This window comes from Eretmochelys imbricata, chromosome 1 (assembly GCF_965152235.1).
Source record: "Eretmochelys imbricata isolate rEreImb1 chromosome 1, rEreImb1.hap1, whole genome shotgun sequence".
Lineage (NCBI taxonomy): Eukaryota > Metazoa > Chordata > Testudines > Cheloniidae > Eretmochelys > Eretmochelys imbricata.
In genome coordinates this window covers 336162124-336178455 of record NC_135572.1, presented here as the reverse complement: position 1 = coordinate 336178455, position 16332 = coordinate 336162124, and the positions used below count along the sequence as shown (strand labels likewise).

The window sequence follows — 16332 nt, the reverse complement described above, 5'->3', positions numbered from 1 at the left end:
TAAAGCTAGCACAGAGTTTATTTTTTATCATACTACTTAACACAGAAAGATAAGAATCTTTAAAAAAGGTAAATAGATTTATAAAACCAAAGATTCTCCAGAACCTGGACTGATGGACCATTCATGAATTTTTGGGGGTTTCTGAAATTACTCAAGCCTTGTGCTTCATAACATATTAAATATATCCCATGGCCTATTCATTCATGCGCTAACAAATTTTATTGCTTAATTGAGCGTATCATACATGTAGACAGTTACTCAGGTGCATGCATACAGTTAGTGAAGTTTTCCATTCAGTTTGTTTAAAAGCAAAGCTATAAAGAATTTATAAAACCTACAGCTTGCTGATTAGTGTTAAAGACAGGAGCAATTTTTGATTGCTCATTTTCTAAAGTCATCTCAAAGAGCATTACGTAAAGAAAATAAAAGGTCTTATTGTTTTCCCCCTTTTAAGTTACTACCTTGGGTAAGAACAGTTGCTTGCTTTTAACCCCTTTAGAAACTGGACATATATATTCTCTTAAGTACCCATTTGACTGGAAGTCTTAAAAATGTTAATCTAAAGAAGATTAAACATTTTCCACCAATATTCCTGAAGGAAGCTAAATACTTGAACAAGCAATTTATTCAGAATAGACTAGGAATATGGAACTGGTCAGTAAAAGCCACTGCACCCTATCCCACCTAAAAAACATTTCTACAAGGAGATATCCAGAAACAAGAGGTCTGTAACCCACTTAGCGATTCTGTTTATCTTATTAATATTTTTAGTCTCACCTATATGGAGGAAGGAAATAGAGTATTGAAAAGAAGGGGCATAGTGGCACTGGAATTAAAATTTGGAATTGTTGTGGGAGAAAGACAGGGAGGATAGTAGTGTGCAAGATAAGACAACACAGTATAACAAGACAGACATGAGGGTGTCACCCTGATAGGATTGTTACATACAAGTAAAGTTTTCTCCATTTGGGTTTTTAAATTTTAGGTTCTCCAGCCAGGGACTATATCTTCATCTGCATTTGGGATGCATCTGGCACACCATGAGCATTACAACAATAATTGTCTCCACCATAAGAAACTACGAAGTGGCAGAAGTTAGTCCCACCTCCAAAAGTCATGCAAAGGTACAGTAGCAGGGGTCAGAAAAGACCACACAGATTGAGCTGAATGCCACACCTTTTTCAGGACTATTTTACCCACTAAATCTCTTACATAATATTCTCCCAAACAACCACCACTTCTGAGAATAGCTCCAATGTCCAAACTACTGAAGTGGGGGGGTAAGAGAAGGGGGACAGGAGAGAAGTAGGGCAGTCTTAGGGAAAAGGGCCTTAAAATTATTGCCCCTTTCCATGTCATCTTGCAAGAATGTGAACATTTTTTCCACTTCTATTTCCTTGAAGGTATTTGTTTAGGCTGATTACGTTCCTGTAAGACATCCTTTCCAGACTCTAAATTTAACCTACTCAGGATCTCATTTTATTTTCTAATCCTGATAAGATTTCCTTGCCACTCATGTGGTTTCCTCTGCATTTTTTTGGTACCCTCAAGTAGATCGCAAAACTGCATGAAATATTCTAGCTCTGAAACAATCATTTATCGACGCAGAGTCAAAGTGGATCTAGTTTTAAATTAAATCACTATTTCTGAGAACAGAATTAACTTCTCTCTAACAGTACTGCAATGTGATCTCAGATGCATTTTACATGTTCTCTCCACTCATTCTGACTCACTAGTTTCTAGACAGCTTTTATCTCCAGTTTGTACACATGCTATTTTTCTCTCCAGCCAAAAGGACTTCAGTCTTAAATCCCATTTTACTGTATACAACTCACAGTTCTAATCTCTCCAAGCCACTTAGTGTGGATACATCATCCTTATGTTTAATATTCCTCCAATTCGGAGGCTGGCAAGTATGATTAATGCTGATCTTCGGCCTTCTTCTAGATCATTAAAGTATTAAATAGTATATGTCCCCAGTACTGACTTGACCCTGTGGTACTCCATTTGGAAGAGATTAATTTTTAATGGTAAAAACTAACATCTGTCATACAATTTTTAAATCTGTGCTATGGTATTTAACTAACTGAAAACATTTTTATACTGTACTATATAAAATATTTTATAAAGACCAAATATATGCTGTATCTACCAAAACAGTAAATGTTTCAAAAAATGCTATCAGTATTACTCTATAAATGAGTTGGTTGATTGAACAGCTTCATTTCCTCACAAGTGCAGTCACTAATTCCATTATATGTCTAAATATTTTGCAAAGAAAATATTCATTGACTGGTTATTTCCTGTATCTTCCTTTATGCCCTTAAAAATAAAGGTACTAAATTTGCTGGTCAGTCATCATCAGGTACCTCAGTTTTTTCATTTTTTTTTTTTTAAACAAGAAACTGCATATTATTTCACCAAAATGTTTCTGACCTTAAGAAAAAAAAAATCTTAGAACCCTTCAATTTAAAACTAGTTTGATAAGAGAAACAAGTATGAGAAAAATAAAAAGCAAAACAAGGGGGTTTAAGCAATTCAACATGCAGATAATTCTGAGATGGAGATTAATTATATTGTTTACATATTGTTGAAAATAAGGAAACATTAGAAAAAGTGCCAGAGAAAGTTACCTGGTATATTACATTAGATATAACAAGGCACGTATCTAACATGTGCACCAAAAATTTGGCTATTCAGAAGTCTCAGCTGCTCTCACACTCCCCACCTCACCCAAAAAAGAGTGGCGCCTCTTATGTAGATCTGATTCTCCCCTCACCCCCAAAAAATCAGGTCTTCCTTCACCATCTTTTCTTCATGCTGTCTCCCAACTATTGCCTGCTTTAAAGTTCCAATTGTTTATGTTTATCTTTCTAGAAAGGGAGCAAAAAACTAACTATTTAGAGTCACTCCATTTCTCATATTTTCCTTTCACTCTCTTTTTTCTGGAGGTATCTCTAGAGCCCTGTGTGCCTGTCTCTGCAAGCTATTTTACATCTGTACATCCAGTCTCCCAACTTCTCAGTTTTACGTTTTTTCTCTTGGAATGAATAAAAGGTCAATTGGTAAAACCATTCCTCTTAATTATTAAAGTGTTCTTCCTTTTTACCTTTACAAATATAACCTTTAAATATCAATGTATAACAGACAACACTGTATGTAAGTTTGTGCATATACTGTACACAACCAAAAATAGCATTATAATAGCTTTTGAGTTCATTAGATACTACAGGATCGGGGGAAATATGACAAAGTAAATGTCTTTGTTAGTTTTGTAAATAGACAATTTAGGGGAAGCTCTAAAACATCCTCCCTTCAACATGCTTCTATTGCTATGACTATGCAGTCAGAACATTAGCTGCAGCCTAAAAGTCTTCATAATATTGCTGATTTACGGCTTGTCTACATTATCTGCTGGATCGACCGGCAGCGATCGATCCAGCGGGGATCGATTTATCGTGTCTACAGCCGAGCGCTCTCTCGTCGACTCCTGTATTCCACCAGGGCAAGAGGCTCAGGCGGAGTAGACGGGAGAGTGTCAGCCGTCAACTTACCGCAGATCTAAGTACATTGACTTCACCTACATATTCATGTAGCTGAAGTTGCGTAACTTAGATCAATTCCCCCTACCACCACCACCCCCAGTGCAGACCAGTCCGTAGACTCCTAAGTGCCTAAATCCCAAATGATGCATAGACTCCTAAATCAGTTAGGTGTTGTGATATTGAGTGCAACAACGCTTAAATAGCTTTAAAAATCTGAGCCATGGTGATTCAAAAAAGTTTACTATTACCTTTTTGAAGGCTTTCCTTACTTTTTCTGGATAATCTTTAAATAGCTTGGCTTCCATATTCCAAAGTTCTTTTGTTTTGCCAACAAGGCTTTGCTAAGAAGTTTCTTTTGTTTGTTCTTTTGTTTCTTTTTGTTTGTTTCTTTTTTTTGAGCGGGTGGAAAAAATATATAATTTGAAGAGTTTCTAATACCCCATACTAAGGGAAGCATGGAAGAGGTTAACTATATGCACACTATAAAAACAAGGCACACACTCTTCACAGCCCAAACAGGAAAGAAGCAGCACTTGATTTACAACACTCAAAACAGTAAATTTGCCCCCTAAAGTTTGCAAAAATACATTCAAAGGTCAAAATATACCCCATTAAAACATACTTTCAACATTAATTTAATTATATACGTGTCTGAATCTCTGAAGTATATTATCTTGAGATCATGTAACAGTTGACTAGGTTAGGATTTCTGTTAAATATCACACGTGGTGTTGCTGTGATGCAAGACTTTTATTCAGTGTCCTAAGACAAATTGCTAGAACAAGGTGAAACAATTGCTGTGTAAATTACATTTTAACTTGCCTTTGGAATTATGTAAATTAATACTTGTTACACTTGCACAAAATCTATTTGTTCATGCAAAATATGGGCCATTAGCAATATCAAACGAGACAGGATTGGTCATTTAAGTATAAACTTTATAACTCTCTAAGCTCAAAACTGAGAAGGTGAACAGTACCTGCGGGTCCGTGGAGGCTTTGGTGGAGGAGAGTCTTGTTTCTCAAGATCTATAGAATTGACAGTTTTCTCTGTACTAGTTTCATTCTGCCAAAATAAATATATAAATAAATCCAACTATATTTTATTCGAAGTTGAAAGAATCATGATCACTAAAATTTAATACATTTCTACATGTTCCTGAAACAGAATGAGGACCCAAAACCAAAACTTGAAAAAAGCATGGGGTGACAATAGCAAGTTACTAAGCCACCTTACACTTGCTTCAGCTTCCAATTTAAGTATAAATTACATTTTATACATACATTTTATTTATAAAAGCACCTCTCCCCAAAAAAGCACTCTGAGGGAATTGAGCCAGGGAACTTAAAAGGACACTAACTTTAGAACCCACTTCTGAACATTTTTTTTTTAAACTTACCATTATTCAGTATTACGTATAACAAATCTCACATTCATCTGTCACTTCAGTAATGAAGTATTTTTCATACTGTTTACTTGAAGTATTTGGCAGCACGGAATGGACAGTGAACCTCTCTGTTTCCCTTGTACAATCAATTTTCTATTTGGGGGGAAATGTCTCTCTCAAACCACAGAGGGAAAACACAAATTGGAAAGGGGATTCAATAGGAGGGAGTAAAATATACAAGATAATGCATTTTCCCTAAAGTGACTAGTTTTCAAGTTAACAGTACCCCTTTGTATTTAAAAATAAAGTTGGAGATATTCTCCTGCCTTACACAGCAAGCCATTGCAGAAGGAAAATGGTCCCTCCCACTTTTTTTCTTTTTCTTTTTTTTAAAATAAATTTAGTATTCAGGTTAACTAACTAGAACTGCACCAGGTACAGAAAAATCCAATTAGTTTTCATGTACACAGTTACCTTAAACATGTGTATAACAATTCTGAAGGCAAGTTCAGAAGTTAACACTATTAAAAATGGAATACACAATATTTTTGAAAAAAATATCTTCTTGGAGCTAACTTTTGCAAATTTTCTTTTAAAAAGACATTTCAAACAGACCTTGCCAGCATCCCAGAAACAAGTAATTTATTCCCAGAAACATGACATTAATTTCAACTGATATGCCTATCACTCCTAGCTCATCAGTCAGATGTGATCCAGGGCACATGTGACCTACTGTTGCCTTCTGACAGTGCGTGGCCTATTTACACTAAATAGTTGACAGTCTTTTATAATGTGGTTGCCTGTCAACTAGAATACCTGACTTCTAAGCAGTATCTTTGGTACCAACCCCAGAAGAGAGCACAAGGACTGACACTGGACAGAGCCCCTACCTCCACCCCTGGCAAGAGACTGAGCCATACTGGTGAGAACATTGGGAAGCTTGCATTTCCAAATTAAAGCTAAATCTAAATTAAAGCTAATTCCATTAACTTCATCCTCTGACGAGAAGGGCAGATGGAGGTATTAAGAGAAAACCCTAGCCTTCCTAATCAAAGATTATTGGCCTCAACCAACCACTTGCCTGCTTTCTTAGACAGACGTTATTGCACTGTCCAGCAGTAGAGAAATTTAAAGAAAAGAATCTGCTTCAAAACAGTAAGGACAAAGAATATTAGCCCACCAGCCTCTAGTCTAGCAACTGATTTAAAAACCAATAATATATTTATGAACCAATATGCTGGTTATTGAATGAGACAAAGATCTGGCCCAATGACAATCCACTGCTACCTTGAAGATACTCTTCACTCTCCCCTATTGGGTAGGACTCTTGCCTACCAGAAGATAGTTATCAGCATTGCAGTGGTAAAACACCAGAAGGTTTTCACATGAGATGTTTGTGTGCCCCATTCTGGATTTAAGGAACACCCTAAATCAGAATTCTAAAGGGAATGCAGAATTTACCTTCCTGATCAAAGAGATTTGCTACAGCAACAAGTATTCAGATTAAATCTAAATGGTGATAACAATTCAGAATTATTGGATGCTTTGTTAAAGTATTTTCATACTGAAGTTCAGGGAACAGATCTTTTCAGATCTCAGCCTAGGAACCGTAGTCAAAACACAAACAGTATAAATTTCCTTTGGGAAATGAATCCAACCACCAGTGTTTTATCTAGAGAAACTGAGCACTAAATGTAAACAAACCATTATTTAAATGGGTAACTTATTTAGCTAAACATCTAACAGAAGTCAGCTAGGATGGCTAGGATGAAGATTTGAGACCAACAGTGAAGACATGTTATATGATCTTCTTTGCTCTAGTTTAAGTAGACTGTATCTGTGTATTTGCTGCTATGTTTTAACTACATACAAAAAGCTACATTAAAAAATGTTAAGGTTGCAAAGTCAAGCACACAAAAAGGTTAGAAAATGCAAGAATTAAGGTTGCCTGTGCAAACTTAATTCAGATCCCTTTTACAGACACAGGATATATGTCTAATTATATGATGACATACTATTTCCACAGAACCTCTGCCTTATTTTGCAAGACCTCTTCCTAGTTCAGCTGTAATCCACGCTTACAGTGTGGTTCTCTGCCCCTCCCCAGTGTCTGTACCACAGAGGTTTATGAATGTGCTCCTGACTTTGAGCTAGCAAACTTGTGTCTAAACTCAAGCAGCAGAGTTTCAAGATTTTAGAGCCAAAATTCCCAGGAGCACTACATTACAAGTAAACAATTTAAAGCTTCCTGATCAGGAATACAAAACAAGCTTCTTTTGAACCCCACAGTTCAAATATATAGTTTGATTCATAAACTGCATGTGTTTGTTAAGGATTACTGAGTTTATTAAGTCTTTCCCAGTAGTCACTCTTTCATGGACCCTGTTGTAACAGACATTCCTTTTGTACTCATCATAAAGCACACTAGGAGCCATAGAACATCCTACAAGTTTGATATTTTAAGAAGTAATTTTAATTTCTCTTTTAAGTAGCAATTTATCTTTTAAACCAAAAGGTTAAAACAAACAAAGATACCAATATCACCAATAAGGTAAAGCCTCTGAAGAGCAATAAGCTTTCCACAGTGCTCCAAATGTCAAAAAATTATATCTGTCCAAATAGAAGAAGAAAATTCCAGAGGCGAGGCCTCTTACTGAGAATTGCCAAACACTAAAGAGGTGCAGTATCAGGTACCCAGGACTCAACAACACATAGTTTAAGTTTCTATAGCACTCTGAACATGTAAGCTATTACATAATTGTATTATATCATTTTCACAGTAAGACATGCAAGAGAAACCCAAAGAGGAAATGGTAGGGTCATGTTATGACACATTTCAGAGTAACAGCCGTGTTAGTCTGTATTCGCAAAAAGAAAAGGAGTACTTGTGGCACCTTAGAGACTAACCAATTTATTTGAGCATAAGCTTTTGCGAGCTACAGTGAGCTGTAGCTCACGAAAGCTTATGCTCAAATAAATTGGTTAGTCTCTAAGGTGCCACAAGTACTCCTTTTCTTGTTAGGACACAGGAACCAATCTACTTAGTAGAACAGACCTTGCATTAGTGGCTAATGTTGATAAAACATGACAAAGGATTAAATCCCATGAACTTATTTTCCCAAGATTAGTGTCAATGAATTCAACAAGCAATTTTCTTAGAAATGTACTAGACTGAATGTAGCTGTATGCAATGAGCCCCTTTTCCTTTTTCTACATACAGTAAGATCTATGCCTCCTGAAACTCCTTCCCACTTGGGAGCCCATCCCTGGCAGCAATGACTCATTCGCAGATCTTGGAGGTATTTTGATAAATCATACGCTCCTTGGGAGGCATCAAACTGCATCAAACAGCAGTTTGTTTAAATTCCCCATGGGTAGATCTCCTTAGTCTCTCCTAAAAAAAGTAAGTCATTCTCCCTGCTGCATACTTAGATGACCTCTTACTGGCCGGTCAGTATTTGGCAACTGTGCCACTTGTAGATATCAAAGAAAACCCTGAAAAACAGCTCAGCCAAAACCCAAACCCTCATTGCATCCACACCAGTAAGGCCAAAGTGGAGAGGAGCATGTTACTAAATGGTTGACAGTCGGATTGAGAATTTTGGTGGAAAGGGGTGAGGAGCCTTGGGCTCAAGTAATTTAAGACTCTCCGACCATTATGAAATCAGCTGTAGTCCAGTTTTCTGTGGATAGATTCTCTCAGAAAGAAAACCACCATTATAGTTGCATCTCTTGCTTGGAGTCCCTGCTTAGAGGCCAAGGGTAGAATATATAAGTAGCCTTTCCTCAACTTGAGAGTTGGTCCATTCACAATAGGCTTGGATTCATTTTGACGGAGCAATATGTGGGGATTTGTAATCGTACCACCTTACCTTATCTGTTCAGTGGATTAAAAGATGTTGTTTCTTTGCTGCTAAATCGGCACTAAATTTCTTTAATAGAATATTGGCTTAAAAATCTACTAAAAAAGAATTTCAGTTTTATTCATGAGGGCCCAGACATTTCAAGAGGGGTTTTACCTTATCTTGCCTGTCCTGAACTAGGCAATTTGTATTGCAGCAGCACCCAAAGACCACAAATCCCATTGTGACAGGTTCTGTTCAAACAGACAGTCCCTTGACTCCTGAGTTTGGTGCTTCTCCTGGTTTTAGGCTCTCCTTTACATCAGCTTCCTAGTAGCATTTCTTTAAATATAAGCCCTCAATACCCATCCCTTTGACAAAGCGCTCAAGCTGGTACCTCTATCCCCATTCAGTACCATTGGGGACACAAGTGCATTTCTCTTCTTTGGGATGTGCTGCCATCAACTACCCCCAATAACTGGCTCCCAATTATATTATTTTCAAGCACAAAATAAAGTTAAACACAATAAACATGTTAAATACTATGCAAATCCAACCTAGATAGAATAAATCTTCTTGTTGCTATTTCTTGATTAAGGATTAAAACATCTTAAATCTTAGTATCTGTATTACTTCCAGCACTCAGTCTACCAGGTTTCAGTCTCTTCTTCATAGTTCTCTTCCCAGTCTTCGGTGTTCAAAGATATTTTCTTTTTACCATTTCTGACCTATATGTTCATACATATTGTGATGCTGTATGGAATATGCGGGACACTTCATAATATTGTTGATACCAATATTATAAAATTTCAAGAAATCTAACCAAATATGCCACGTAAAAATGTTATAAATGGCCAAGTATGATCATCTTGTTTATATGTTTGCATCACCTTTGTATTATGAGTTATAGATATGTATAGTATATCTGTATTTCAAAATTTTTGCTGTGTTTCTGGGTGACGCTCCCAGGCAGATTGGCATCAGCACTGCCTAGCCTGTTCGATGGCCTTTCAAGGGTCATCAGCTGTATAATTAAACTATTGAAAGGAGTCAGGGGATACCTTATCATTCAACAGGACTTGTAGGGGCATACCTGTGAACAGAACTCTATGGCTTTTCCATGCCCACGTACTGTGAAGCTTGTGTTTAGGACACAGGAAGTACAAGTCACATGGCAAAAGGAATATAAAGAGCAGCTACATCATCTCCATTTTGTCTTCAACCCTGCTTCTTACCTCTGAAGTGACTTTTCTACAAACTGAAGCTCTGAACAAAGGACTGAATGACCCATCCAAGCTGTGGATGTGTTTCAGAAGGACTTTCAAGCCAACAAACTCACCAATACTGCTAAGAACCTGATATATGGACTTTGAAGACTGTATGTATTTGATTGCTTTACCATTTAACAAATCTCCTCTTGTTTCTTTTATAATAAACCTTTAGTTTTAGACACTAAAGGATTGGCTGGCAGCATGATATTTTGGGTAATATCCAACCTAATATTGACCCGGCAATGTGGCTGACCTTTGGAGTTCAAAAGAACATTTTCTATATGTGAGCAGAGTTTTTTAAATAAAGTCTCAATGCACTGGACCTATATGCTGATTGAGAGCCAGAGAACTAGAATGCAATAAAGGGGGTTGTGTGATTTCCTTTTTAGCTTCTTGATAACTAGTGTGGAGGATCAGGAGCACAGTTTGTGACTGGTTGAAGAGTTTAACTTCAGTGTTAACCACCAGTTTTGGGAGTGTCTGCTCTCCCTTTTCCACCCTGCCCTGCCCTTTGCATTTCCAGCGAGAGCTGCCCTAGGGACAGCGGGTCACATTGAGTCATACCTTTAAACATTTTTAATACACATTACTTTTTTTCTTTTTTCTTTCTTTTAAATTAAAGGGATACTCGGATTTTTAAAAATTGACTAAATTTAAAATAAGTCAAGTTTCTAACTGAACATCTATTAAAAAGCACATGCATATATTTAAAAATGCATTCACCTGCTGTTTATCATAAAATCATAGGACTGGAAAGAGATTATCTAGTCAGCGGTTTTCAAACTTTTTTTCTGCTACCCAGCTGAAGAAAACTGTTGATGCCCATGACCCAACAGAGCTGGGGATGAGATTTTGGGGTGTGGGAGGGGCTCAGGGCTGGGAATGAGTGGGTTCAGGGTGTGGGAGGGGGCCAGGGATTAGGAGTTTCTGGTGCAGGAAGGGGCTCCGGGTTTGGGGGGCTCAGGGCTGGGGATTGGGGTATGGGCTTACCTCGTGCATCTCCCGGTCAGCGGTGCAGCAGGGGTGCTAAGGTAGGCTTCCTGCCTGTCCTGGCACGATGGACAGTGCTGCATCCCGGAAGCGGCCAGCAGCAGGTCTGGCTCCTAGGCAGAGACACGCAAGTGGCTCTGCGGAGCTCTTGCCTGGAGGCACCGCCACCCACCCTCAACTCCTATGGGTCACGAACCGGCCAATGGGAGTGCGAAGCCGGTGCTCGGGGCGGGGGCAGGGTGCAGAGCTCTGTGGCCCTCCTGCCTAGGAGCCGGATCTGCTGCTGGCCGCTTCCGAGGTACAGCGCAGTGTCAGAACAGGTAGGGACTAACCTCCTTAGCTGGGCAGCACTGCTGATAGGACTTTTAACAGCCTGGTCAGCAGTGCTGACCAGAGCCGCCGCGACCCAGTACCTTACATTCCACAACCCAGTACTGCAGTTTGAAAACCACTGATCTAGTCCAGTCCCCTGCACTCATGGCAGGACTAATGAAGAGTCTTTCCAGCAGAGTGGCGGTGGTAGGTCCAAAGGAACACCAATCATGTTCACATCTACCCCCTCATCCCTTTTTTCTGTGCTCACACCTCCCTGCTGCCATTTCCAGTTTAATTTTTACTGCTGATGTTACTGGTGAACACTTTTCCACAGCCTGGGGAAGGGCATGCACATATGCTACTGTAGAGCAGGGCATGCGATAGAAAGTGCAGCTGCCCAATAAAACAGTAAAACTGACGCTGCACAGTCTTGTCTAGTGAAAAAATGAACTATTGGGGGAGGGGGAGGAGGGAGTTTTCCTCTTAGTAATAGTAATCTTAGATGTTAAAAGTAGGTACAATTTCATTCAGATTAATGTAATTTCTATTCAACAGCTCTTAATTAGGAAGACTTAGACCCTGTTTATGTATGCAGTACCTCAAATGTGTTACAGATGCAACTATAATATAAATAAATTTAGGAGTCTTCAGTTTAACCAGATCCTTTAAGTACTGGTATTCAAAATTAATGGAATGTCATATCCTTAGCAGGTGAAAGAAAGTGATACTTGGCTGGCACAAAAATTTTTGTAATACAATTAGAGCTTTTCTTCTATACGTTTATCTGGTTCTCTTCCCTACATTTCCCTAAAATCTCAGAAAATGATATATTAGTATTTAAAATATCTCTCTAGGATGACTATTCATTTCCCTGGCTGAACTGATAGATTCAGAATTATCCACAGATACAAATTCCTTATTGCTAGATGTCAGTATGATCCTCAGACAGTAACTCATTATCACACAATCCCAATGTAATGAATCAAAGAATTTAGCCCAATTGACTAAACATCAGAACATTCACGCACCCCTTTGCTTACATGTCTCCTGCTTCTATGCACATTCACACACCATGCAAATACTACAGTGACCCTTGTGTATGAGAAGGCAAGAAAGCTTTACGGCTGCCCTACATTTCTATACTCCAGCTGCTAGGACAACAAGAGGTGAAAGGAGAATTTCATCAGATGCTGAGAACATTGTTTCCATGACACTGCTAGGTATCTTCCCAGTTTCATCGGAAGCATTTCAAATCTGCACAGGAATATAATGACACACCAGAAGCACCTATGCTACGCTGTAGGTACTTTTATATTAAGAGACACAATTCAGGTATAATTAAGAACAATGAACCCAAACCAAAACAGCTCAAAGCCAACATTACAAGACAAACTCGTAAAAATTCAAAAATGTACCCAAACTAACAAATTTTTATTACCTGCCAGTTTTCCTGAGACATGGCCAGAGCAGACCAGGTTTGTTTCTCCTTAAGGATGTCACTCAAGCAGTAAACACCCATAACACACACCCCAACCCCATCCTCGCTAGGGCACTGGATCCCCAAGTAATGTATTCTAAAAATGAAAGATTGATGGTCATCTTATCCTACCCCTCCTTCCTACACTATAACAGGTGTTACCTGAGTGGATGGATGTACTGTGCTGGAAAATAAGTATAAGGTATGAAATTTATTTTTCAAGTTTGTTCCCACAAACAGTGCAGATCCACGATTGTCCCAAGAGGGGCCAGCTATGATCAGGTAGATATGACAAGTGGAAGACTGGAAAAGAAGGTGGGGAAGATTTACATGAAGGGATGGAGAGAATAGATCTAACCCAATGGGCAACTAATTGCGGGGGGCAGGGGGTTTGAAAAGGCAGAGTCAGCAGTCCTGCTTGAAGCACCCTCTAGCCAAATATTTCATCAGCCAAGCAAGTTAGAACTACACAGCACTTCTTGACATCAGGTGGCTGCTCTGGCTAATTCAATTAGACTTCTCCCTCAGCCCAAGAAATAGCAACTACTCTAGTGGAGTGAGCATGAAGTTTGACTGGACAAGAGAAACCACCTTCATGTGGAAATGGATTGTATGGGAAATTACATACCTAGCAGCTCTGTTCCTGAAAAGGATCCTTTAACAATACAAAGAGTTGCATTTCCTCCATTCTTGTACAGGAGGCTTAGGGTGACCATATTTCCCTATGCTAATACGGGATACCTGGTAAAATTACTCTTATTCAAACGAGTTCAATGGCAGTAACTCGAACTGTGCAGTACAAACATTCAAACTAACATCAAGTTGACTGAATCCCATTAAAAAATACTATGTAGTTGATTTTTTTTATTTACCTTATCTTTAAGGCTTTCGGGTCCACATGGGGAGGGATGACACACACACCCTTACCCCTCTACACACACACACTCATACACCTCTCACACGGGGGTGTGTGTGACCGACCTACTTGACCCTCCCTCCCAGCACTCTCCACCCTTCATGCCTGGCTGGGCACCCAGGACTGACCTGCCTCTCCTGGTACCATCTCTTCCTGAGGCAACATGTGGTGGGCATGCAGGGTCACATTCCTCCCCCCGCCCCAGATTTATGCCAGGGTTCACACCAGAATATGGCCAGCAGGAGCCTTTTAGCACTGCGCGGGAGAGAAGGGAAGCGAAGTGAGCTGCTTCCGGCTCCAGGGGGTGGGGGAAGGGATGACCTGGCCCCACCTTTGCAGAACTCATCTCCCCCCCCCATGTGGCTAGAAGCAGCTTGCCCCTTCCTGGCCGCTGCTAGCCACCTACATAACCAAGCCACCTCCCAGCTACAGCATGGGCAGGAAGGGGTTAAACTCTAAGGCTGCATTGCGCATTGGGGCCCAGGGAACCTGACTGCAGGGGCTTTAGCAAACCTGGCCAGAGAGGTGGCTCAGCAGGGAAAGGTACCTAGGAAATAGAGCAGCCCCACACTTCCTGGGGGCAGGATCCAGGGGAGACAGAAAATACAGGACAATTTGCCCATTTTAAAGAAAAAGTCAGGACACCTGCGGGAGGGCTAAAATAAGGGACTGTCCCTTTAAAAACAGGACATCTGTTCACCCTACATCAAGGGAATAGTGCAGGATCTCAATCTGCCCCATGTTAGGGCAGAGGTTACAGAGGGAGATCTCCTTGTTAAGGTAAAAAAAAGTGACCAACTTTGGGAGAAAACCAAGACAACTATTATATCCTCGTGGAAAATGAATAGGGAGTCAGATTAGAACTGCTAACAGCCATGGGAAAAGAAATTTCAAAAAACATGTAAAGAAGAAATTAATTTTAGTGACTCAAGTAAGTCACAGAGGGTTTATAGACCAAGTACAGGCTACAGGGAGAGACTAGTTGATTTAACTGGATGAGGCTTTAAGACTGCCTTAAAGAAACTTATCAACATAGGCTGAGCCCATACTGGTTATGTCGTTGAGCACACTAAGAACAAATGCCTGTACACAAAGGGCATTATATTAGAAGACCCTTCTCAAAACCCTCCTGAAGAAACTCAAACTGCAGTATGCTTTGAGACCTGTTTGGTTCTGCACCAGCAAGAAAACACTGACCTAGAGACAGATGGGACTGCAGATGTGTAATTATTTCTTTATGATTAACAACTTTATATGATTCAGAACTGGATTGTACATCGCTTATGTAACCATATGTTCCTACCGTTACTATCCTCATCCCTCACTATTCCCTCCTTCTGTTTATTGGATCTTATCCAATTAGACTAAGCTCTAAAGTCAGGAACCATAACTTTTGATTAATTTGTACAGCACCTAACACACACACACACACACACACACACACACACACACAATCCCTCCCTCCCTGATCAGTAAGTGCTACTAAGTTTTATAATGTATAGGTATATAAACAGTAAGTTAACAGAATGACAAGTCCTTTTTCCAGGAAGGAAAATGTTGGAGAGACTTTCAAGAAGGCCCAACCTTAAAAAGCCAGATCCCTAAGCCTGAACATGGCTGGGATGCTGTTGTGCAACAGGTCCAAACTTTGAGAGAATTTCATGTTGACATCTGAGAACCAAGCCCTCTGGAGTAATAAGGATCAAATACAACCTTTGCTTTCTACATCTTCTACTCATTTGAGAATTACTGAAGAGGTGGAAACACATAAGCCTCAGTTTTTTCCAGTTGCATGAGAAGTCATCTAGGGTCTGGTATGATGTGTACCCCATCACTGTGCAGTAGTCCACTCTCCAATATAGATTTAAATTCTTAATTAGTCTGTGCACTAATCCGGCTCAGAACATATGCAGGATTTGATGCACTCCCCTCAACAAGGCTTAACTCAACGACCCTCTGGTGCTTCATACTACAGTTGTTTTACTTGACCTTATGCATAGTTGTGAAAGTACACATGCAGCAAGCTAAGTAAGGCCAGGAAGACTGCCCTGAGCTCCAAAATATTGTTGTGCAATCCTCTTTCTGGCTGGCCAACTCTGGAAGTGTGGGCTCCCCAGCCTATAAGGCTGACATCCATGCTTATGTATGGATAGGGTGTGTATATAAATTCTGAACATGGTGTTCCTGTTCATTCACCAGAGGAGAATTTGACTGATGAGTGGCTCAAGTCCTCCCTTTTCCAAGTCCTCCCTTGTTGACAGTATGAACTGTAAGAGTTGCTACTTAAAGTTTCAGGAATGAAAACTTCATCCACGCTACCAGGTCTTGGCATAACATTGGCATGCTTAGAAATGACACACACAACCAGTTGGGAAAGACTTGCCAACTCAGGAAGGGAGCAAGTGTTACCAGTTTCTGAATCCTTTCCTGAGATGGGGAGTTTCTGTCATTCCAAGTGTCTAGGTCAATTCCCAAGTGGGCAATTTTCTGAGATGGGAATCAGGGAACTATGAACTCCAAGTGAGCCAAATATTTTCAGGCATATTTCAATCAGAGCAGAGGTTTTCAAAATGCGGGGTGCACCCCCTG

The 16332-nt window shown here is 39.7% G+C and overlaps 1 protein-coding gene across 3 annotated transcripts in view; it reads right to left on the bottom strand.

Moving 5' to 3' along the window:
• PTPN12 (protein tyrosine phosphatase non-receptor type 12) overlaps positions 1-16332 on the bottom strand; it is a 145953-nt gene that overhangs the window by 34139 nt on the left and 95482 nt on the right. For all 3 annotated transcript variants that reach the window (XM_077836028.1, XM_077836037.1, XM_077836018.1), the window contains exon 12: positions 4525-4610. In XM_077836028.1, coding sequence (XP_077692154.1) covers positions 4525-4610 — 86 coding nt within the window. The remainder of the gene's footprint in view (positions 1-4524; positions 4611-16332) is intronic.